This window comes from Eublepharis macularius, chromosome 10 (assembly GCF_028583425.1).
Source record: "Eublepharis macularius isolate TG4126 chromosome 10, MPM_Emac_v1.0, whole genome shotgun sequence".
NCBI classification, from domain to species: Eukaryota; Metazoa; Chordata; class Lepidosauria; order Squamata; family Eublepharidae; genus Eublepharis; species Eublepharis macularius.
The window spans coordinates 28,422,086-28,447,444 of NC_072799.1; the positions used below are offsets into that span (position 1 = coordinate 28,422,086).

The 25,359-nt window shown below is 44.3% G+C and overlaps 1 protein-coding gene across 1 annotated transcript in view; it reads right to left on the minus strand.

Moving 5' to 3' along the window:
• MANBA (mannosidase beta) overlaps positions 1-24,756 on the minus strand; it is a 62,702-nt gene extending 37,946 nt beyond the window's left edge. Inside the window, exons 1-4 of the mRNA XM_054990433.1 lie at positions 24,488-24,756; positions 11,311-11,405; positions 9,371-9,476; positions 7,718-7,888 (exon numbers count right to left, since the gene is read on the minus strand). Of these exons, the coding sequence (XP_054846408.1) occupies positions 7,718-7,888; positions 9,371-9,476; positions 11,311-11,405; positions 24,488-24,682 (567 nt within the window). The 5' untranslated portion in view covers positions 24,683-24,756. The remainder of the gene's footprint in view (positions 1-7,717; positions 7,889-9,370; positions 9,477-11,310; positions 11,406-24,487) is intronic.
• Positions 24,757-25,359: the final 603 nt, after the last annotated feature.

Sequence of the window (25,359 nt, forward strand, 5' to 3'; positions counted from 1 at the left end):
CATGAAGGGAAAAACGCATTCTGAGGAATAAGCATGTGGACAGTCTCAGCAACATGGTTTGCTCTGCTTTCTAGTCAGCTCTGTCTCGACAGGCAACAACAAAAATCATTTTTAAACACTCAAATATAAAACATTTATCACTCCCATAGCAAGCTTGATGGTTGTGCATTTGTAAGTATGGCAATGAAACAAGGTCACCTGCAGATGAGGAAGGGCTTTCTGCATTCTTGGGGGGGGCTCCCAAACTATGGGGGGGGTTACCCAGAGGCCTAATAAATACTGGGCACGTGCCAGAAGGAACAGAGTGCTGAGGATAGGGAGTATCAAAGAGGAAAAATGGAAAATGGAGAGGAATGGAGGAATTGGCCTCACGTCCTTAAGAGCTTAAAACATCAATCCACAGGACCCTCAGTGTTTTTCTGCTACACTCTAGTGTAGTGGATTTAAAACTCCCTGTGTTCAAGGAAGTTTTTCTGACTTCACTACACTGCTGAGAAACCTGTGTGTACGGCATCTTAGGGCATGTTCTGTGGCAAACACTCCTAAGTGAGCGCTAGCCAGGCCTGTTCAGCCTTACCTTACCCACATCAACTGAGAGAACTTCCAGAATATACACAACACAACAGTGGAGGATAACAAAGGAAACTGGCCATTTTGAGCCAGCTGTCTCGTGGGAAGCCTTGTCCGACATTACCACTCTTCTCGTTGAAGAATCTCTGATGATTGCCCATGGAACCTGATGGGTCCCAGAATACAATCTGAAAGCCACTGCTCTAGCATGGCCAAGGCAATAAACCCTAGGTTAAGGTTATGCAGACAGAACCAGACTTTGTTTTCAATGGCTGAAGTTACCAGATAATGGGGAAAGACTTAACCCTGTTCAAGTTATGCCCCTGCCTCTGACTGCATGCTGTTCTTTCACATAACTGAATGGCTGCTATCAATTCCCAACAGGGGGAAAAAAGGAAAGCTGTGCATTTGAAGGCATTGTTAACAACAACAACATTCGATTTATATACCACCCTTCAGGACAACTTAACACCCACTCAGAGCAGTTTAAAAAGTGTGTTATTATTATCCTCACAACAATCACCCTATGAGGTGGATGGGGCTGAAAGAGCTCTGAGAGAGCTGTGACTGGCCCAAGGTCACCCAGCTGGCTTCAAGCGGAGGAGTGGAGGAATCAAACCTGGTTCTCCAGATTAGAGTCCTGCCGCTCTGAACCACTACACCAAACTGTTGTGTTGAATATGAAACTTGCCTTCCACCCCTGAGGGTGGAAAGCATAAACTCACTGATATGGATCCCATGAGGTGAGTTTATGCATGCACCCCCCCCATTGCCTTGACAGCATGTTGTTGCTCCCAAGAAGCAGACTTCTAGGCTGGGTCAAAGACCACCAGAGGTGGGGCCCCTGAACTGCTTTTCGATTACCATGTCATATTTACACATGTGAGAACCATGTGTGCTAAGCCAATGATCAATTTCCTTCCCATTCAATTGTTACCCAGCTAGCAGAAAGTGACAATGATCAGGTGGTAGGGGCTCCCTGGGTCACACATCCCAATCACACGGTTCCACCTTCCAATCATGACCCCAACTGCATAAGATAAAGCCACAGAAAAGCTGCTCATTCACAGTATGGCAACATACAAACAGATTCAGATCACGACACACTGATCTTAGCGTGCGACAAGTTAGCTTCAGCTCTTTGGTACATAAGATCTTTCCAGTGCTGTTCCTCGGTTGACACAAGTTGTTGACCACTCACTCTTTCAAGTCATGTCTTGACTTGACCTCAGAGCTCCCCATCCTAAAACACATACACTATCATCTCATTCAAGTCACACATAGTGACCTACAGATCTAAATTTATAATCCTAATAACTGGCAGCTGAGCCATACTAATTTTGGTAACCCACACAGCACTCATATAGCTTGTTCTCTGCCACCCCAGAGAATCAGCTTGCCTGCCAATGTATCAAGTTGCAAGAACTAAGAAGCAGGCACTGCACCTATTTCTAGGTTAATATTAGAGGCAACCATTTCTTAGAAAACAAAGCCGAAGTGGAAGATCTTTTTACTTTACTGCTACCAATGGGGAACTGACAAGCCACAGAGTTATAGTTAAGAGGACAAAAAGGCAGTGGTTCACACAATTTCAAGTTGTTACACCTGAACACAGCAATTTTACCATGTTCTCCATCGGAAAATTAAGTCATAGGGTCTGCATGTGCAGACTTTATGACTTCAAAAATGAACATGTAAATCAAACCTTAAATACTATAAGGAAAAGTTTTCCACACATAGCCCTAGAAATTGCTCAATGAAATTCCTGTCGAGGTTGAGCAAGATTCAAGTCCAACAGCACATTACAGACAAAAAAGATTTCCAGGGAATAAGCTTCGGAGAGTCAAAGCTTCCTTTCTTCAGACAGAGAGCTTCTGAATCTTGAAAGCTTAAGCTCTGGAAATCTTGTTGATCTTCAAGATGCTACTGGACTCAAATCTTGCTCGTCTACTGCAGACCAACAAGGCTACCCACCTAAAACTGTAGATTCTTATTGCATTTAATTTCATTTATCTTGTTAGTACTGGTTTTATTTTTATTTTTACTCTTGATGTCCTGGAACAAATTTTTCTGCATTTTGTCATCTCAGAAAAGCAACACTTAAAAAAAAATTTTTTAAATAAAATATTGACTTTGCATAACTATGTGGCTGCACCTCTACAGCCATACCAGTGGTGATATGCACAGAGGAGAGAAGGAGCTGAGGGCACATCTTGGCCCCCTATGATAAATTAGCTAAAGCTGCAAGGTGCTTACGTCCTAGGCATTGGCCACATTACAGTCTAGTGATATCACGTACAGAGGCTATTAGTCACATCCTTTTTTCATTGCTCTCACAATAACAAGCGCCACAAAACCAGTCTTTTTCAATATTTTTGATGTTGGACTCTAATGGTAAACTTCCTAACCTAACACAAATAATCTGTTCTGCAAGTTAAGAGCATGGGCATACTCAGGTGCAGCCACATGTAACTAATCTCCCGTTGTTCCAAACAAGGATCTGCGGATCAGAGTGCTTGTTCTACATTGACATGAGTAGAGGAAAGGAGAGGACGTCTCCTGCAGCATCATGGCAGCTATTTTTCAGTGGGTTCATCTTGCACTGCTATTGTATAGTCTTTAATGGGCCACAGCCTCACGAGGCCCACACTCAGCCTGAAACAGACATTCCAACTGAAAGGCAGTTGTGTGTGTACGATTATCCTTGTTCCCATAGTAACAGCCTTTTAAAAGTTACTGGCCTGTGCCCAGCGCTGCAGCCCTTCCAATGGAAGGGCATTTCCAGTTGTGGAACAGGGGGCAGAGGTTTCTGCCATTTCTGCCCTCTCACGGCAGACCTCTACTTTGCCATTGATGCGGTTCCTGAGGGTCCACTGAGCCTTAGAAACTAAGTTGGGAAGGGTGCTCAGTGAGCTACAGCAGGAGACAGACATGGGAATGTCCCATTCTGCAGCACTTGTTGATGGTTGGATCAACTGTAGCGCTGTAGTGCCAAATGATGAAGCAACTAAAAAGAGGTACCCCAGAAGTTGCTGTAACATGTAGAAGGTTCCTGGCACCCACGCAGGGGCTGGTTTACATACGAAGAAGAATGAGGCAACAGAATGGTTCCCACTGCTACCGAGTATGGATTCCAGTTCAAAATGCATTTTCACATACAAAACTCCATGCAGACAGAAAACTAACACAGCAGGAAGAAAGCTTCTGGTTTTCTACTTGCAGGGAGTTTTTAATCCAGTGGAACCCTTCCAAAATCTGATCCCCCACCTGCTGTCTGACATGGTACAATCCATTCTACTACCTCAACAGTTTACCATCTCATTCCCACCTCAGTCTGGCATGTGTACATGAGCCCTAAAACTAAGCACACGGCAAATTCTCATTAGAATAAAGCTGCAGCTCTTCTTGTGTTTCTTTTTTCCCAGACCAGAACAAAACAATGGGCCATGGGGATGCTGTCATCCTTTCAAATACCACGTGAATTGCTGAATCCTTTGACGGATGACATTTATCCCATCCCGATCTTGGCTGGTGGAAGAGAAAGCTCCACATGCCTCAGGATCCTACCCTCTCCATTACCATCAGGTGTCCAATTGACAACTGAGGGGACCTGTCCCACAGGTTGAGGTCCAACACACCAAACAATGGATCCCCTCCACTGCATCCACCACTAAGTGACATTTCTTCATTTGCTGCTTAGCTTCATGAGTGCTGCCTTGACCTCCCAATGGGAAAAAATGGAAAATAAATCCTCTTTAGGAAACAGCTTAATCAGTATGCAGGCATGCTCACATCATTCCATCAAGACACAAAATCTTTTTTAAAGGAGGTATTTTCCCTCATACTTAAAACATACAGCCCGGCACTTTAGAAAAGCAACTTTCCCAGCATCTCTGCTCCAAAAATAGGCCTACAGCTGTTCAAGTTGTTTTCTCCCTCACGCTGATTTCTATCAACACAGGAGAAGCAACATATGGATTCCGGAGCACCAAGATGACCCACCATGTTTTAATTAACCATTTTAACAAAAATAGTTGCCTTTTTCACAGCTTACTGTGATATCTACTTCGACTGCAGCAGTTATGCTATAAATCAAAAGAAGTTCCTTTCCAAATTTTATGTGCTGAATTTCAGGGATCTCTTCCTCTGTCTTACAGGGAACATCATCTCCAAGAGATGTAGGGGTGATGGCAGAGACAGGACACTCGCCTGTATCCAACCATGCAGTTAAGAAAATTTTCTCAAGTTTCCTGTCAATTCCCCACTGGAGCCCACAGAACCCATAAGGGTCAGGAACAGTATAAGGGCTATATATGTATTTGGATGCAAATCAATGAACCCCTGAAGCTATCCCCAGTATCATTTACTCAAAGGGTCCAACCAGAGGAGCCACTGAAAGATCTATGACCACATCTTCCCAGAGGGGGAAAACACAGAAACAGCAGTCACGCAGTCCCAGTTTGGGCCACAGTATGTGGGGGAACGTAAGCCCGTTTTATAGATTCACTGTTTGAAACTGATTCCATGCACACACACACACAACCACACACACACACACTTTTATTTGTCCTGGGAGGGAAATAAGACACATATACACACATTGTGGTTCTAGTCCAAACTGTGGTTCCACTCAGCTGCTAGCTAGGTATAAAGAAATACTGAGCTCACAGATCTCCCAGCCCTAAGTTGAATGTTGTTAAGGATAAAATTCAATGGTGTTTTTAATTATGTTGTAGTCCCTAGTTTTTGTGGTTTCTAAAACTAGCCGACAATATGTTCAAAGAGATCCAGCCACTCTTTACGGCAGCTTAATGAGAGGTGGTTTCTTACTAGGTAATGCTTCCCAGAAACTGTCAGGGCTGCACAAAGTAAGTAGTTTGGCGCATGAGTAAAGGCACATACACACGTGGTTGCTTGACCAGGATGTTTTCAACCCTGGAAGAAGATGCTCTCTTTTCTCAGAACTGCTGCTGCTCATGATGGCAGTAGGGTCTGCTGGTGTTCTGGCACAGATGGGTTTTCCTGCGATAGACGGTGTGGTTGTTGTCCTCTCTGACTGAGGGGAAAGCCCAGGGCCGTTCTTGGAAAACCAGGTGAGAGCTATTGCTGGACACGTCTTTCCCCATATCCATCTAGCGCATAGGCTCTTTGCCCTTCTAAGCAGGTCTGAACATGCTGATCCATCTCTTATAACTTCCAGGCTTGAACAGCGCAACACACTTTATGTGAGCTGCACTGGGCAAGCACTGAGAACCTTCATTTGGTGTGGTTGCCCAGCTCTGTCAAGCAACCAGCTCTGCAAGAGCTACACTGGTTGTGAATTTGTTTCCGAGTTTATTTCCTTCATTTATAGCCCGCCTTTCTCCACAGTGAGGCTCCAAAGCAGCTGACATAATTCTCCTCTCCTCCATTTTATTGTCACAACCCCCTGTGAGGTGGGTTAGACTGAAAGTGTCTGACTGGCCTGAGGTCACCCAGCAAGCTTCCACGACAGACTGGGAAAACCTGGGGTCTCCTAGATCACTGTCTCCCGACCCATGAGCTGGGACCCAAAAATGAATTGCAAAGCCTCTGGAAGTGGGTCGCATCCCTAAAGGCGGCTCCTACCCTTTGCACCCTTCTCCTTCTCCCCTGTCCTTCCTTGCCAGCTTCTCCCAGTCTTGCCTAACTTTATGACATGAGGGGAATGAGGGGGGGGGGAAGCTGTCTGGCAACTAGTTACAACAACGTTACAACAGTAAGTGGAAGAAGGGGGAGGAAGGCTGGAGAGTAGGTCCTTTTTTGCCCAAGTGATTTTTACCACTTTTGGCCCCGTACCTCTTCAGGTTTGCTTCCGAATTCCAGATGCCTAATTCCCCCTTCAGATTTCTATGCGCCGTTTCAAGGGTTCTTTCCCAAATTTTTTGCCTGCACTCTTCTCTCTGGAAGAGAACCCTTGAAATGCCCCATGGGAAACTGAAGGGGGAGTTAAGCGTCCAGAATTTGGAAAAAAAACCTGAAGAGGTACGGGGCCAAAAGTGGCAAAAATTGTCCATGCTAAAAAGGCCTGGGTTGGAGCTGTTCAGTGCGTGGAAAAACAAGAGGGAGAGAAAGAGGCGTCTGCAAGCGCAGTTTTGTGTCTTGGCACTGCTCCTTCAGCAGCCCAACCTCGTGCCCAGCCCTCTGCAATGTCTCACTGTCCTCGGCCTGCTGTGGGAAATGTCCTTCACCAAATCACTTGCCACCCACCTCTTTGCTAACATCTGCCATCTTCCCACATCTCCTCAACCCAGTAACCCCCACCACCACACACACACACACACACAACACCTTCTTAGTCTCTTGAGGCAACCATACGAAGTAAATTTGGTCTTTTGTGTCATCATACCAAAAAGGTTGGGAACCACCACCTTAAAGCCTATTTCAACACTCTAACCGCTATGCAACACTGCCACTCAATTCAAGGTGCTCAGTTCAAAAGGCTGACTTTAGCCTTTGAATCCCTTCATGACATGGAACCCTCATACCCATGGAACCCTCAGTCTCCCCTCAATGGGAACGAAGAGCCTGTTGATGGAATCATAGCTTTTTAAAAAGCAGGCCTTTCTTCATGCTACTCTCTCACACTGGAATCACCTCCCTGAGGACATGCAAGAAGCAGCATCCCTCCTGAATTTCTGCCAGGGATACAAGATCTTTCTTTTTCCCAGCTGGCATTTAGGTTTCCTTGGCTATCTTGCATTCTGATTTATTTACTGGATTAATAAGTGAGTGTTTTGACCGGTTGTCTGTTTTATGGAGGCAGGGTTAACATTATTCTAAGAGTAGGGGGAAACAGTATAGAAATATTTTAAGCAAGCACTCTCTGGTTTCTCTCTGCTTATCTCTTGATGCAGGAACCTGCAGGTAACTTATGTGAATCTGCAGTGCCTGCTCAGCTTTATCCATATCCCACCTGTTTGTGCCTGAACTATTTGTTTCTACTTTCCGGGTTCTATTTCTTTTTAAACATTGTCAGCGTTTTGAGCTTTTCAACAGTATTCTGTCAAGTTAGTAATATTTATTCCTGCTGAACTTGCCAAACTAAATCACCAAATTAGTGTGATCACCATTACATCTGAATTTCGGACTTTATAGAGTTTCCCATTTGCAGACGCACAGCTATTACCTTTCTGATGAAATTAACATGGCATTCTCCTTTCTGTACTGGCGGAGGGCATTCTGGAGGCACTTGATATGCTTGGTGAATTTTACTCTGCTCTGCAGCATACCAAACTGCAGATAAGAAATGAACTTGAATGGCATTGGCCTCTTTGATCACGTTAGTAATATCAAAGCTCTGTATGAGGGACAAGAAAAGTATCAGTTATAGACATGATACATTAATCACTCTGACATGCAGCATTTGCTATGTGCCAGTTCAGGTATGTATTGTACAGACATTATTTTCTTTACTTGCAAAAAAGAGCTCCAATGGGAGCTCCCAAATCTCCAATACGGCCAATTTTGAACATCCCCGAAGCCCCTAAACGTACTTTAAAGACTCTAGAAGCCAACAAAGCTGAGCTCCATCAGATTGCAGGTTGCATGGCCTCGTTCCTGCAGCCAAACTGTTCCCAGGAGCAATGAATGCAAGCGAGGGAAGCATCTGAGCAGCACACACAGCTTTCTACTAGATCTGCACAACTGACAGCCACCAAGCTGAACACAACTTATTAGCCATGTAGGGGAGAAGAGAGGATTTAAGGGGATCAATGGACCTTCTGGGTCTGCTGCCCCAGAACTGCAAATACAGGATGGTTATCAAGCATCTGGCAAGCTACAATAAAAGGCTGGTGGGCCTCCAGCTGAGTAGACGTGATCTAAACGTGTTCTAAACCTGGCTATTCCACCAGGTTGTTCCCAAGGAGGCAGGAAGAAAGTGGTGGTCCTGTGCACTGGCGAACACGTCTGGAGGACAGTGGGAAATGGCCTGATACAGGAGCCATGTTTTGCCAGCCTCAACCACTAGAGGCCTCTGTGAAGGCACAGGAAATGAAAGCCCAGCAACCACGGCCATTCTTGCCCTGGCTGTGACATGTCCATAGGCCAGTGCTGCCAGTGCTGTCTAACCTCACTGGTTTGCTTTCAGTCTTCGGTATCCATGCAACCTTATGCGGACAACACTATGCAAACTTTTGATTTTATAAAAGATTTGCATGTGACTGTAGGCTACTCTAATGAATCATCCCCTAAATACTATGGGACTACAAATCAATATGCAGAGTCACACAGCTTCTGGCAATTTATTTATTTATTTTATTTTTTTATTTCAGATTTTTATTTTGCCCTCCCCATGAGCAGGCTCAGGGCAGATAACAACATATTAAAAATAAAATTAAAAAATTCATGTACATTAAAAACAACACATTTAAAACAGGATGGTGGACAGCCTTCACAGGGAGGGTTAAGATTCATACACCCCTTTTTTTAAGGCCGGTGGAAGCCCAGCCTCAGCCATATGCCTGGCGGAACAACTCTGTTTTGCAGGCCCGGCAAAAAGATAGTAGGTCTTGCTGGGCTCTGATTTCAGCAGACAGAGCGTTCCACCAGGTGGGAGCCAGGACCGAAAGGGCCCTGGCTTTAGTCGAGGCTAGGCGGGCCTCCTTGGGGCCAGGGACCACCAACAGCTGTTTGTCCCCTGATCAGAGTGTCCTCCGGGTGTCCAATGTAGAAACAACCACCAAAATTGGGAGTGGAAGACAAACCCAAGATCATCAAAGTCTTTTGCTATATGCCCACTTATGGAAATCCCTTTAAAATATAAAAAGGTGGCGCTCACATATCTATTGAACATGTTGTTTGTCCTTCCAACAGTGATGTTATTGACCACAATCTCAGCAACTGTATCCACTCCTTCAAAAATCAAACTCACTTTCTTCCATATGCTACAGAAAGAGAAGAGGAATAAAACATTAGTGGAGTGTCCTAAATTAATTATCCATGGAATTTTCATTAGTGATCTGGTCCCAGGCTGATTCCCTAAACGCTTTAATTTGCAAATCTGGAGCCAGCACCAGGAATGTGAATTTCCTCCTTTCCCCTCCCTAGTTCTGAATGCCTTAACTGTATTGTATCCGTACACTGATACTGACACTAACCATGGTTAACAAGAACCAGAATTCCTATTTGGACAGAATTTGAAATGAGGATCTGGTTTGCAAATTCTGTTTAATATGGGAAACCAGATGAACTATCGTTGGTTGTAGCATCGGTGCAGATATAATGCTGAAACATGGCCAAGTCAGACAAGGTAAGAGACGGGAAACTCACGCCAGGCACGGAAGAGGGCCTGAGAGAAAGCACACAACATTCCTGAAACTGGTTTCCAATTTGCGGATCACATTTTGCAGTGTTAAGTGTGCCAGTCTCTGAAAGCCTTACTTAGCATCTATTTCTACTGCTCTGAAAATATTAATGTAATCATGTCACCTCTAAAGAGACAACCAACATGGATCAGGAAGGTTTACATCACACACACAAAGATCAGATTTTGCTTACATGTCTCATATCAATTTTCAAGATGTATATGACTAATGTATAATTCAGAAGCCTTTTTAAAAATGGAAAAAGACTTGAAAGCATTTTATTAAGAGCCATGACACAGCCAAATGGTTTACTCTGTGTTTATCCAACTATACCACAGGAATTTCTGAAGTATAAAGAGGTGAGAAGAGTAAGAATCCGTTCATTCATAATTTTGCTATAGCCTGTGGCTGTGCCATGCTGGTAACATGACTCAGGATTAGGGATCCCAACAGTGCCTCAGCAAATGCCAGGAGATTCTGAGGGTGGTGCCTGGGAAGGGCAGAGTTTGGGGGGATATGATATTTCTGAGTGATATTCTAGGCTATCCCCCTAGTCTCTATGATCTTTACCATAAAGACTAGGGATAATTCCAAGAGTCATTATATGGAAGCCATTTTTTCTCCCGTTTCTTAATTCGTTAGGGTGGGGGCTGGTAACTTCCTACCCCGGTTGCATAAATGGGAGGCCTACTTGGCATGCAACCTCTTTCCACGTAACCTCCCAATTAATTTAATCTTTGCCTGATCTGCTTCACCTCCCCTCAGTGGTGTACTGGTTATTTTCTCTGCCTTTTCACTTATTTCTGTTTCCAGCCACACTTGCACCCTACTTGCTCTGAACAACATGAGAACCAATAAACTTGTGTTTTCAATTAACTTTTTATGATTGCAAATAAAAGTCACAAAGCTGCCATTCCCAGTAGTGGTTCCTACCTGAGGAACAATCTTCTCAGTAAAACCAAATACTTTTCTTTGGCTGCCTTTTAAAAGATATTGAAGTCCATTTTATTTACCAACACCATCCAAAATTAGGGTTAGGAATGGCGTTGCAAATTGTGGGCTGAACTAAAAATGGCAGGCAAAAAGAACAGTGCAGATCCCACAGTGCAACACAATAAGCTCCGCAATTAAGAGGAAACCATTCATGCATGTGGGAAGGATCACATGACTGACCATGTAATCCTAAGAAGAGTTACTCAATGGGCTTAGACTGGAGTAATTCTGCTTTGGGTTTCACTGTGAGCCCAGTTATGCCAGCACCACATCATAAGACAGCCCTAAAAGCCGAGAAGTGTCACCAAGTGGTACTATTGTAATTTATTTATTATTTTTTATTTGATTTGATTTATACCCCACTCGCTCCACAAATGGGCTCAGGGCAGCTAACAATATTCACAAAATTTTCTTCTCATACCTGACATCGAAAGGCGTTTGGAATTCTCTGCTATAGGTCCAGTTATCCAAGGCGATCCATCTGTAGGCCAGATCATTAAATCTATAATAAGGATCCTATTGATTGGCCACACAAAAGAAACAAAAAGTTTGCTTATTCAAAGCAACAAACATAAAACACAGCTGTGAGTGCAGTGCTAGAACACTGGGATTTAGAAAGCAATTTATGCCTTTAGGAGGTCAGCACGGCTGCCTTCACCCTGAAGTTTCAACTCTTCCACTGTAGCCACAAAACAGAAAAGGACCCTCGGATCTTGCTCCAATACAGCATCTGTTAGGCAGCACATTCAAGATTCACACAATTGTGTTTTTTAATTTTTAGTTTTTTTAATTGATCCACTACTTTCCCCAAGAAAATATCTTTTTATATTCATACATTGCAAATTATGTAGAATTTGACTCACCTGTTTTTATTATATGTTTATGTGACTGTAAGCTGCTTTGAGGCACTTTTGCTGAAAAGCAGGATCTTTTGAGAAATAAACATACTTAGATTTGGGTTGAATTGACATAGTTTTGTCATAATTTTCATTAGTGTATAATCCACTTGCACTATTTTCACCAGTGATGTCAAGCTCTGCTCTTTTCTTGTCTCCATCATTGTCTCCATATCCTGAAACTGATATTGCTTTTTCCATTAAACAAGAGAAATGCAGTTCACATCCCATATAATACCAAACTACAGTCTCAGCTTATGGAAACAAACCTCAGTTTTGTGCTTTCTTTCTTGCCTTTGCACATTCTGATTTGCTCTGATATTACATTTGAAATGAAAACTATGGTTTCTGCTTCCCTTCCAAACCGGAATTAGAAGCCAAAGTTTGATCACCATTTTCGATCCTTGTTTGGGGAACAAGAACAACCATAGTTTGCTGGTTCAGATATAACTCCTATATGGGAGTCGAGTCACATACAAATGGGATTATTTTTCTGAAGTCTCTGCTGCTATTCTCACAATGACAAAAAGGGTTCCAGAGCCCCTTTTTAATGTGACTCGTCTTATGTGGAATGTATAATAAACGTTGTTACTGGTCCTCTGGACCTTGCTCGATTGAAAATCCAGTCCTGGTTAAAAATTAGTCACCAACCAGAGCTACAGAATCACCATAGTGAGCGCAAGCCTTTCACAAATTAGCTATCTGCTGATCTTCCTAGACTGAACCAGGTATCAGTGATCTATGTACAAGTGCTTAATTCATTGATAAAATCTTCCCCTTGCAATATAACGTGATCCAAATGCAATGTCTCTATTATTGGCAAGAGACTTTACTGAGCATGTACCAAGCCTGTCTCATCCTGCCCATGAAACCCTTCGGCATTTCTGTGGCATGACTTCTATGCTCGTTTCTCTCTCCCCTCCCATCCACACCTCCCCCCATTCTCTTAGAAGAGGAATCTAGAAAGCAAGTATTAAACAATCAAGAGTTAATTCTCTTATCACTGCCCAGGCAGAGCATGAATAAAGAAGCCCTTGAAGGAATACACACTTAGTTGACCCTCGGAGTTTATCTTCATTAAGCCAGTGTTTGAAATGAGAAGAGTACAGTCCTATGAAAGCAAGACGGCACCATTTTTTTTCCCTCCGCTGACAGCATTTCATAGAGATAACCTGGCATTTGAATAGGAGGGGAGGGGAACCCGACCAAACCTTTAGCCAACCCTTATATGTGTGTGTAATGCATATTTTAGTAAGCCAGTGCTAAATATAAACTCTGGCAGGAATATTTAGAGCTCCTGTAGCAAATAAGGAGGCAGGAATCACTTTCTGCAGCGGCTTCTCTAAGAGGCATTTTCAGAGCAACTGATGTGTCATCTGCATAGCAGGTTAATCTTTAATTAAGTTGCATCTAGTACAGTTTCGTAGGCTCCAAGATGTCACAAACGAAAACAGGAACATATTCATAACACCCCTCCCTGATCATACCAGAGATTACTGCCTGATCTCCCCCCCCCCAATCCCATTACACATTTACTCTTGTGTGCTTTATGCTGCATTCCTTTCTTCCACAACAGACAACCTTAGGTTGTTTGAAAATCCAAGAAAATGTTTGTCACTGAGGTTAAATACACATTAGGGTGGTGGTTGTAATTGTCCCACGTTGCCAGCACTTCAAAGCAATACCAGTAAGTGGTTGGAGCTCGTGACTTCTTTCTGTTATACTGGAGCCTCTGACTCTCTTCTGCTAAGTGTCCCTTCAAGGGAGGAATACTTCCTTCAGCAGAGAATGACTTTTCCTAATCAAGAAACGTTTCCTCTGATGGAGAAGTCTTTCCTTCCCGAGGGACGTCTTTCTTTGGTGAAGGAAGACATGGTGGAAAGGAACCATAGCATACAAACCCATCAGATATCCACTTCCCCACTTAAAATTTAACAAGCTATCTCCCAAAGACAAAAATCAGGACAAAATATGGACAGGGATTTCCCTAGGGCAGGGATAAAAAAACAGGAATCATTCCTGGAAAACCGAAAAAATATGTGGGTTTAGCAGTGCTTGCTTTGCTCAGGGACAACTGAAAGGGTGGGGGAATTGCTTAAGCCAGTCTTGATTTTGAGGACTTTGACAACAGTCATTCTCCCAACAGGGTGTCATGAGGAATAAATTAAATAATTGCTGGCTACTGTGAAACTCTGGTCATGTCTGCATGCAGTCAGGCTCCTACGAAGGCTGTTATTCTACTCTGTCCCTGTATCAGGAGTGATTCATTGATCTACTCACACCCCATGCAGAGATGCACCAGAAATGCTTGCCCTCAGAACAAATCACCCAATGCAACTCTGTATGTGTCACTGCTCTGGGCATGCCTTCATTCTCATCTTTCTATGACGATATATCTACAGTTTAAATCCCCCCAAACAGCAAGACTCAGTTAACAGATGTCTGCAAAACACCATTTTAGACAGCAAGATCACCAGCCTAGCAGGAGCTAAAACGACATCTAGCCTAAATCCGTACCACAGGAAAGAGAAACAATCCCCCTTCAAAACTGGTCAGCCTAAACAACGCGGGCTGCTTTGGGTCACAAACAGAAAACAGGCATACCAGACTATTATTTCAAGACAGGCCCAGCCAGCACATTTCAGAACCCTGAACCCTGCAGTACTTGCTTTTTGATGGGACAAGTTTGTGTGTTAGATGTATTTACACCCCAATATTCAGTCTGTATTGGTTTCCAAAGCAACGTACAGCTGAAATCTATCACATATTTTAATTCTTGCCGAGATGCACTTCAGTAGGCGTATGCACATCAAAAAAAATTCTTTTAAATTTTGGGTCAGTTTTTTTTTTAAAGGAATGGTTTTTGGCATGCTGAAATTTGGAGGAGTCTTTATTATAATTAATTTGGAGAGCAGTTTTCAGGTCTGGGAATTTTAGCCCCTGAAAACTATGCCTTTAAAAATATCAGCATCTTGCTGGTTCAAATCCCACTGCTGCCATGAGCTCAGTAGATGGCCTTGGTAAGCCACTCCTTTCAGACTCAGCTCCCCGGCTGTACTGCGGGGATAATCATAACACTAACCTTGCTCACTGCTCTGAGTGGGGCTCTAATCTGTCCTGAAAGGTGATATATAAGCGCAATTGTTGTTGTTGTTGTTGTAAACAATTTTGGATTCCCCCACCCCCACACACACACCAGGCAGCAAGAGTAGGGAGGGAGAGAGAGAGGAAGCATGCCCTCGGGATTTCAGCTTTTCAGTGTCACATAATTCCTTTAAACTTTAAAAGACCATATTTTCTTCAGAAGCCTAGTCTACTCCCTATGGGCATCAGACCTAACCTCCAAGGCCAAGTCTCTCTTCAGCACCTCCCAGCTGTTTGAAGGCTGAATTCAGAAGCTAGGTCTTCCCATAAAAAATAATGGCCCTTTAGTGTTTAAAGGGATCGCATACTGTGGAATAGCAGACATCTGGGCATGGTTCCTCTGTCTGTCTCTGCTCCTGGGTCTCCCCAAAACTTGAAACACCCCTGAAATTCGCGCAAAACTCGCGCGAGAAAACGCGATATTTCGCGTTTTCTGCGCAACGACGCGCGACGTTTCGCGAGGCAGGGGGCCGTCTGGAATCGGCCCAGGAGACAAATCATAGATAGTCCTGAAATTTCATGGGAGTTAAGGGTCATTTTAGATATTTCTTTGCTGATAGAAAACAGCTAATTTCAGGTTTAATTATGGCTCACATATATCCAAACATACACACCTTAATGTACAGGGGCTTTTTCGAGGAGGGGCTTCTTATACAATAAACGACATTTTGCCAAATACTGCAGCATCTATCAGAACACGGCAAAGCACTGTTAGTTGGTAGAAATGATGGTGGGAGAAGCATTTGAAACGGCAGGTCTTCGCTTCCATGTTCCAGCAGTTACTGGCTTCTGGTTGCTGGGGTCAAGGGACATGATTTTCCTTACTGCATATTTCTTTCTTTATCTGGGTATTTCTGTGCTGCCTTCCTTTCCCAAAGCAGATGCTCTGCCCACTGAGCCACAGTCCCTCCCCACAGATGTGATACTAGTGGCATCCACATGTCACTGAATATTGTGCTATCGTTTTGCCGTACCAATCTTTCACAACTGGATTTTCTTGTGCAGACACAACACTCCAGTTGCAAATAATTGTTACAGTGCAACCATAGCACATTGCCCAACCATTATGGAAGCAGCTGCAGAGAAGTTTCAACAAGGTATGTAAAATTACAGACAACAGGGGAGTGAACATTTATGGCAGAGAAAGCCCAGTTCAGTTGTACAGAAGACTAGAATGGCAGCCAATTCATTGGCTGTCAGGAGGACTTGGATTTGCAGAAATTCACAGTATTCTTGAGGGGAAATTACTCCCATATTTCTACAAGCTGCAGAATAATTAGGGCCAGACATGGTTTGCATTGTCTTGATTCCTAAGATATCTTATAAGCTTCTCAAGACGACATATATAGGCCCTAAGAAAGAGTTTGGAAACTGGATGGTAAATATTGCCTGACTTTTCTCGTGGAGCAAAGTACCACAGCTAAATCACAACCATGTAATTTTTTCATTATAGACATGGTGTAGTGATTAACAGCGGCAGGACTCTAATATGGAGAACCAGGTTTGATTCCCCATTGCTCTGCTTGAAGCCAGCTGGGTGACTTTGGATCAGTTACAGCTCTCTCAGCCCCATCCACCTCACAGAGCAATTGTCGAGATGAGAATAACACACTTTGTAAAAAGCTCTGAGTGGCCGTTGTCCTGAAGGGTGGTATATAAATCGAATGTTATTATGTCCCCCTTTCCAACAAAATATACTTTTCTTATAGAACCAACACTGTATGTAGCTGGGGGAAGGAGAACTAAGGGCTTATTTGTGGGTGTTTTTGACCCAGCAGTAAATATGATTACCAAATCAGACCATCCCTGGGGGTCAGAATGAGTGCAGGACCGCCATGCCCCATGCATGGTCCAAAGCTTGCTCTACTTCCAACTGTCCAAAAAACTCAGTGGAGAAACCACACTGGAGGTCAAAAAACACAACTATAAATACTGATTTATAAATATACTAAAGTGAAACGTGACTAGTGCATTCTATATAAATATTAATAAATATTAAGATCAATATTCATAAATAGATAGCAATAAATACACATACATACAATTCTCAATAGAAGGCCAAAATCAAGGTGAGTAACATTAATACAGACATAGTAGTCCATACATAATGTTTTCCTCCTTTCTTGGGTATAAATATAAATTCCAGAAGAGAAGGCTCAACCAAAGGCAGAAGTACAACAGGTAACAGCCAGTTTGGTGTAGTGGTTAAGAGCGTGGGACTCTAATCTGGAGAGCCGGGTTTGATTCCCCACTCCTCCGCTTGAAGCCAGCTGGGTGACCTTGGGCTAGTCACAGCTCTCTGGAGCTCTCTCAGCCCCACCCACCTCACAGGGTGTTTTGTTGTGGGGATAATACTGACATACTTTGTAAACTGCTCTGAGTGGACATTATATTGTCCTGAAGGGTGGTATATAAATCAAAAGTTGTTGTTATTGTTGTTATTCTTATTAAGTCAACCGAGTTTTTTAGACTATGGTTCTGGGGGTGCCTCTGTTTGTTGTGCGTCTACTCCCATTGTCAGCAGCCGGTGAGTAAGAGATACAAACACATTTGTTTCATTTACTTAATGCATACAGGTTGGAGACCTCAAATGTTCTGTCTTTGGGTTACCTGCACAGAGAAATGTGACATGTTCAGAGCTGCTGGACCATTAAGTTCCAATCCATAGACGTGGAAATGCATTAGAAGGGCTGCACGTCTTGTTTAATTAGCCCCATCACCAGATTTAAGGGTAGAGGTTAGCAAATTTTTCAGTTCAAGGAGCACATGTAGGTCTCCGCTATTTTTGAAATAAGATTGCTAACTCTGGATTGGGATATAGCTGAAGATCTTGGGCAGGGGAAGAGCCTGGGGAGGGGGCTCAGCAGGGATATGATGCCATAGAGTCCACCCTCTGAAGCTCCATTTACGCCAGGGGAACTGATCTCTATAGGCTGGAGATTGGTTGTAACTCTGGAAGGAGGACAGATCCCACCACCTGGAGGTTGGCAACCCATTTTTGAAGGCTATGATGAGTTGGATGACAGCTCTTCTTCTTTCTAGAATAGAACCATCACCCTATAGGAAGGCAAAAGAAAAAGGAAATACTTCTTTAGTCAACAAGTAATTAAACTGTGGAATTCACAGTCAGGGGATGGCCACGAACAGAGATGGCTGCTCCAGGGGGGACAGAGGGTCCCTAGGAACAGCAGAAGAGGCAAAGCAGGCATTCGCAGCAAGTAGAGGGAATTGCTGTAAATTATCCCCACCTACTTCCACTATCAGAAAATTTAGTCTGGATCCAACCCATGGTAACTAAAGGAAACTTCCATATTCAGAGGCCGTAAACCTCTGAATACCAGTGCTAGGTGGCAACATCAGCCTCTATGCCCTATTTGTTGGCTTTCCAGAACCCCAGCAGGGCTCTTCTTGTGGCCTTAGAGGCAGAAGAAGCAGCCTCTCCTCCACTGTGCTGCTCATAACAGCCCTCAGCCCTGGTGCAGTTTAACGTGTTTTGGGGAGCATCTCTTCATTGGCTGATTCTGCAGTCCAGCAAACTAGATGCTCCTGACCAATTGTTAACTAGCTTGAACACTGTGGTTAAAAAGCTCCTGAAGGTTGAATGTGGCCTCCAGGCCATAACTCGCTTCCCTCTGAAGGATCTGAACAGGGTAACGTATCAAGCAATCTGACTATGGTTGGATTGGAGGGGGTGGTCCTTGCATAGCACCCCACTGAGCCCTCTCTCTACATCAGAATCACATTGGAAAAATTTCAGCAAACCGCTTGTGCTGCTGGATTGGTGCTGCTCATGCACCAAGTTGCTTAGCTTCAGACTGCAGATGAAAGCATCTGTTTATTTGTCCTGGTTTTCAAGTGGGATCTAAAAGTGCTTTTGCCTTCTTCTGATTTTAGCTAAATTCCACTTTTATTGATGAGGTCGAGCTTGCTGGATTTGTGTGTATTACAGTGCAAACTTAGGCAGTTACATATTTCTAAATCCATTGACTTCAGCAAACTTCAAAGAGTGTAACTCTTTACACCCTTTAAGAGTGCAGAGATTGCACTGTTAGGCTATTGCATAGGTTAGATTATCTCTTTTAAATATTTGTGTTCATTTTAATGTTGATTTTATTGTATTTATTGTATTGTATTTTAATGTCAATTTTATTATTAATGGTATTGGTTTTTTAACTATGTATTTAAGGCGCATTCAGAACCCTGTGGGTTAAGGTAGAAGCGGAGAAATGTTTTATATGCATTTTGGGTGCTTTATGCAAAAAACCCAGATCATAACCTTCCACTTAAATCACTGGCTACCCATTCCTCAAAAAAGAGCATTTTAAACTAGAGTTTTCATTTTCAGCTTGGCCAACTAGCTATGAGTCATATCTTCCACTACCCTTGAACAACTTAATAATAGCATTAATACACTCTGCAAAAAAAAGAGAGAGAAAAACCAGAATAGTATATAGAGGTATAAATTAGTACATCACAGGCATTAAAAACAGCCACAAAACCCAAGCAGATTTTAAATATAGCCACATTATTCTGCTTCTACTTTGCCAATATTTTCTTCCATGTTCCTGAAGTTCATTTTCTTTATTCAAATGACCCACAAATGCTTAATATTTAAAAGAACCCTCCACATATGAAACTATGAGTATGAGACTAGTACTGATTTTTCAGGGAAGTTCTTCAACTCCCTTTCTACTGTAGAGGGAACATTTCCCATCCTCCCTGCCTGTGCTGCCTTTCTCCCCAGTGAGGAGCCAAGGCAGCTCACATCATTCTCCTGCCCCCCGTTTCATCCTCACAACAACAACCCTGTGAGGTGCTTTAGCCTGAGAATGCGCGATGGGCCCAAGGTTACTCAGCAAGCTTCTCTGTGGCAGGCTGGAGATTTGATCTTGGGTCTCTTAGATCTAGTCTAACCGCTACACCCCCTTTAGGCTCTGATAGGCGAGAGAAGTTGTTAAACCCTCTTTGCTTTGTAACAGAGGGGATATTTTCCACACACACACCCCTGTAAGTGTTGCCTGCAGCTTCCCAGCTTCCAATGTTTGCTTCCATTGCAAATAGCAGGCGGATGTTCCAATTTCCTCCACTGGTGGCCAATTTTGAGACCTGTAGCATTGTTTTCTGTTGGGCCTATCACAAACATACATAACCACCTTAGGTTCCACTGCAAACAGCATAGGGTGGGTGGGGTTACACTTAAGGTGTGCCAGGAGGGTCCGAATCCCTTCATGCAACTCCCGCTATCATCTCAAAGCTGGTGGCCAATTTCAGATGGATAAACAGATATTGTCTTTTATTATTATAGATTATATTACTAGGTTTGTGTTTTGCTCTCATTCAGCTGCCAAGCTCACCGACCTTAATTGCTTGGTTTCTGTAGAAGAGAAGATTCGGGTCCTATAGCACTTTAAAGAACAACTAGATTTCCAAGGCATGAGCTTTCAAGAGGGAGCGTTGGTTCTTGAAAGCTCATACCGTCCCCGGAAATGTAATTGGTCTTTAAGGCACTACCGGACCAAATCTTGCTCTTCTAATACAGACGAACGTGGCTACCCGCTTGAAACTTGGTTTCTGTAATACGTAAGGCTTAGTTTTCACCAAAGTGCTAAATGTGCCTCGGGGTTCCCCTGCTTCAGGATGCTCAAATCATTTCATTCTACAAATGAAATGTCACGTCCAGACCTGACTTGTCAGCCAGAAGGCTGTGCTAGAGCCCTTCTCCCTCAAGATCTAAGCTGCATTTGGGCCTCATGCAAAGTGTCAATTGAACTCCAATCTGCAAGGACAGGAACGGGTGTGTCGTGTTAGTCGTGCCCATGCACGTTTGTCACTCTTCTCTTTGCCCACTGAGCCTGACAGGAAGTTGCTGGCTTTCAAACAAACTCCATTTGCCCGTGATGTCTGAATGCAGGAGAACTGGAGTCAGCCCAAAATGGGATTCTGCTCTGGTTCAGAATCCTAGCTCCAATTTGAATGCACTCAGACACTGGAGGCAATCGAGGTTTGTTTTCAACTGGAGGTTGTTTTCACGCTCTCCCTGGCACAATGCCTTCATGCCCAAGGTAGCAAACTGGAGTTTAACTTCAGCTTAGCTTGACAGAGGGATTAGCCTGTTGTAGTACAAGTGCATAGGAATCCAACAGCACCTTGAAAACTAACAACATTTATTTCAGCAGGGGCTTTTGGGAAGGAGAGGTCACTTTTTCAGATGCACAGCTTGTTTTATTTTTATTTTACAAAATTTTATACCAAGCCTTTCCATCCCATATAAGGGCCACCAAGGTGGTTAATAAATTAAAACATACATAATAAAATCACATCTTAAAACTAACAAAAATACATCATTAAAATAATTAAAAATATTTTAAAAACCAGTTAAAATATTGGGCAGGAATGGCCTTAGGCTTCCACTTCATAATCATAATCTTAACATTCGATTTATATACTGCCCTTCAGGACAACTTAATGCCCACTCACAGTGGTTTACAAAATATGTTATGTTTATCCTCATGACAATCACCCTTTGAGATGGGTGGGGCTGAAAGAGCTCCTAGAAGCTGTGACTGACCCAATGTCATCCAGCTGGCTTCAAGCAGAGGAGTGGGGAATCAAACCCGGTTCTCCAGATTAGAGTCCTGCCGTTTTTAACCAAACTGGCACTCCATGCAGCTGTTGCTGCCCTCTCCTCCCTACAGCTCCACCCTAAGCCAGAGCACATAATGCCCCCTTTCCTCCTTGTTCCCCAGGCATCTTTAAACACACTGTGGCAAGTCTCTCATGCCCAGCAGGGCTTCCCAACCCCTCAAGACCTGCTGCATTTAAAGACACCTGGGAAATGTAGACGGAGTGAGCATTAGCTTCAGTTGCAGGGTGGGTGAGGTGGCACAGGTTGCCACTCCCCAAACTCTGTTCCCTGAGGCCACTGCCTGACCTCCCCTCTTGGCAGAGCGTGCCATGCCCCAGATGTATGATTATACCCTCCCTGAAAAGTCTGCTATCCTAACCAGAGTTACAAAGTATTATAATGCTGTTCAGGATTGCACTGTAAGCAATAGGTGCATGCAATTCCAGTGAAATTTATGAGTCTGTTCCCAAGAACCATTACATGCAGAGAAAACATGCATACGTAAGTTTCTTTGGAGCAGTCAAACAAAAAAGCATTGTCAAATCACATTATTATCTTCAGACATTACCACAACTAATGCCTGATTTCACAATCCTGGGCAAGAGGGGCACAAGGGCAAGAAAACCCGACGTGCAGAAGGGGTGCAACAGAAATGATGATTGAACAACCACATTTCACTTAATGCTCATTCAGCTCTAAGCAACCATTGTGCTGTGTGCCCGGAAGAGACGGCCATGCAGCTGTGATTGTTCACTCACTGCTCCCCTCTATTTGGACAGGCTTCTTTGAGAGTATTTCTTATTGCCGCTTCCTGCTGGCACCGAGCACCCGTGAAGGACATTCCCCTGCCTGAGGCTCACTGAAATGAATGGAAACTGGACAAGAACATGCTAGCACTCTTGCTCTGCTGAGCGGTTCTCCCTCACTGCAACAGAGCTGGGCGGGGGGGAGGCAGGTATATGTGTTCTGACGAGTCATACACTGTTCTGGACTAAGGGAAAGGCTGTGGCTCCATGGCAAAACATTTACGTTGCACGCAGAAGATCCCAGGTTCAACCCTCGGCATCTACAGTTTGAAGGACCAGGGAGTGGGTGATGCGAAAGACCTCTGCCCGAGACCCAGGAGAGTAAAAGCCGGTCTGCGCAGGCAATACTGACCTTGACAGACCAAAGGTTTGACTTAGGATGGGTTTGAGTGGGATCCCTGCACATTTTCCCTACCCTAGTCCCCCAGCAGCAGTCTCCCCCACCCCGCAGGCCACGGGAGGTGTTTTCGTGTCTTTTTTTTTTAACTCATCAACTATACACTTTTATACTAGAAATCCAACAATCCGTCATCAATTGCAACATGGTACAGCCGCTTATGGGAGTATTTTACAATGGAAAAGCTAGCTAATCATATTACACAATTAGAAACAGCAAGATATAATGATAATTTTTTAAACAATGATTATCTATCCTTGAATTCCTTATCAACAATGAACCAATGAACCTATCAATTCCAAACGTGGGTTACTACAAAAGCACTAATATCTTATTGAAGACACTAACTGGCATACATTGATAACCTTGTGAAAAGTGTTATCAAAATGTTTACTATGTTTGTCTACTTGGATTATTTATTGTTTAATGTTAAAACTGTTAGTTGTAGTTAAAAGTTTGTTTGTATTATAAAAAGACAGGATACTTTCATGTTACTTTAACATTAGAACACTCTATCAGGTTTGTTGAACCCCAGCTTCATTGTTTTTTTGAAAACCAAGTCTCTAGCCCCTGTTGTTGCTCTAATATAAGAGGGAAGGCATATTTCCTCAACAACTTTTTTAAAAAATGACAATTCATAGAAGCAGGGAGAGTATTACAACACTTTATGAAACAATGATATTCCACCTGTGATTTTATTATTTTTTTAAAGCCCTCCAGCAGCAGAAGAAATGGTTGCAGGGGAAGGGAAACAGCACCAGTGCAGCTGATACTGGGACAATCCAGGTTTCTCCATCGACACAGGTGCCACACCAGCTTTGCTGAGATCTTCCCCAAAACAGCACGGGGAACATCACAGGAAAGATGGGGAAAACCAGGAGTGTATGAAAGCATCAGGAGGCTATGGGGAAGCAGAAAACCCTACGTCCCAGCAGCATCCAAGCCAAGGGAACCAACATGCATGCAAGTGAACTTAGCACAGGGCAGCTCCCTTCGTCAGATGGGAGGAGTGGGAAAAGGAAGGATTAAGGTCAGGTCAGCCTGATCTTGTCAGATCTCAGAACCGAAGCAGGGTCTGCCTTGGTTAGTAATTGGATGGGAGACCGCCAAAGAAGCCCGCAGAAACAGGCAATGGCAAACCACCTCTGTCAGGCTCTTGTCATGAGAATCCCAGCAGGGGGTGCTGTAAATCAGAGCTATGACTTGCTGGGCACTTTCCATTACCACCAAGTAAACTTCAAGTTGCCTTTCTCAATCTAACCTACCTCACAGGGTTGTTGTGAGATTAAATGGAGGGCAGGAGAAAAATGTAAGCTGCTTTGGGGCAAAAGGTGGACGTAAATTAAGTAAATAACTCTAGGTCTCTCTACACAAGCCATCTTACGAGAGGACACTCAAATAACTTGCTTTCTGTGAGGTCTTATATTCAAGCGTACTCTGTCTCCCTATAGCGGGGCATGCGTATCCACAAGGGGGGGGGGGTGGTAAGATCTTTTACTTGAGCGTCCGGTGTAAGATGTCTTCTGTAGAAAGACTCTAAGTAGTCCTGGGCTAAAAGGCACTTTTTTTAGCCATCACGTGTGAAAACAGTTAAGCCTATTCCCCCCCCCCCATCCGTTTTCCTATCAAATTAGCGTCAGATTTAAAAAAGAGAGAGAGAGGCACGGTCTCTTCCCGATTGCCACCGGCTCGTGTTTGGCTCGGGCGTCTAGCGAGCATCAGCCCGGTACCTGGATGAGCCCCTGCCGGAGCAGGGCGGTGTGGGCGCACCCCGGGACATCCCCTCTCAGCACCAGCGAACCGTTCCCATTGCTCAACCGCCAGCTGCCCCGCAGGCTCAGCTGGGCGGCCGCCCCCGTCCCACCGCTCCTCGCCAAGGAGAGCAGGAGCAGGAGCGCCAGCGCCCGTCGGCCCTCCGGCGCCATCCCGCGCCTCCCCAGCCAAGGCGGCCTCCGAGACCCCCCGCGAAACAGCCCCGCACTGCGAGGCGCCCGCCGCACATCGCCCGGGTCAGCTGAGCGCCGCCGGGGAGGCGGGGCGGCTCCTGCGCCTTGGCTCTCTGCGCACGGAGTGAGGCGCCTGCGTGTTCTCGCCTCCTCTGGGGAAGGGACGGGCGCCCGGCAGGACCGCCGAGGGAGGGAGAGCGGAGCTGAGAGTCTCGAGGGGAGCTACTTCGCCTGCCTCTCCAGGCCCCGGGGATCTGTCCCCCTGGAGAAAATGGACGGGCGGCTCTGTGGCGTGGTTCATGCTTATATCTTGTGTCGTATGTCAGTCTTAGAATTGCTTATGCTCCGGTTCAGCGTTTCTTCCCCCGTCTTGGATTTTCGCAGTCTTTGCAAATTTGCATGTGTATGCCCTATGCCATTAGTTATAGAAATGACTTTGAAATTGACTGCACGGACTCGCACTCTATACTCAGCCTTGAGGTGCAATGAGAAAGGCGGACTGTAAAGAATATAAAGGAATGAAAGCATGCCTTTTTGTGCCCCCTCCCCAAACCCCGCCAGCTCCAGGGTCCACCCCCCCCCCCGCAAATCTCCAGGAATTTACAACCCAGAGCTGGCAACCCTTGTTGTGCCTGCATCTGAAGCCCTTTGTAGCT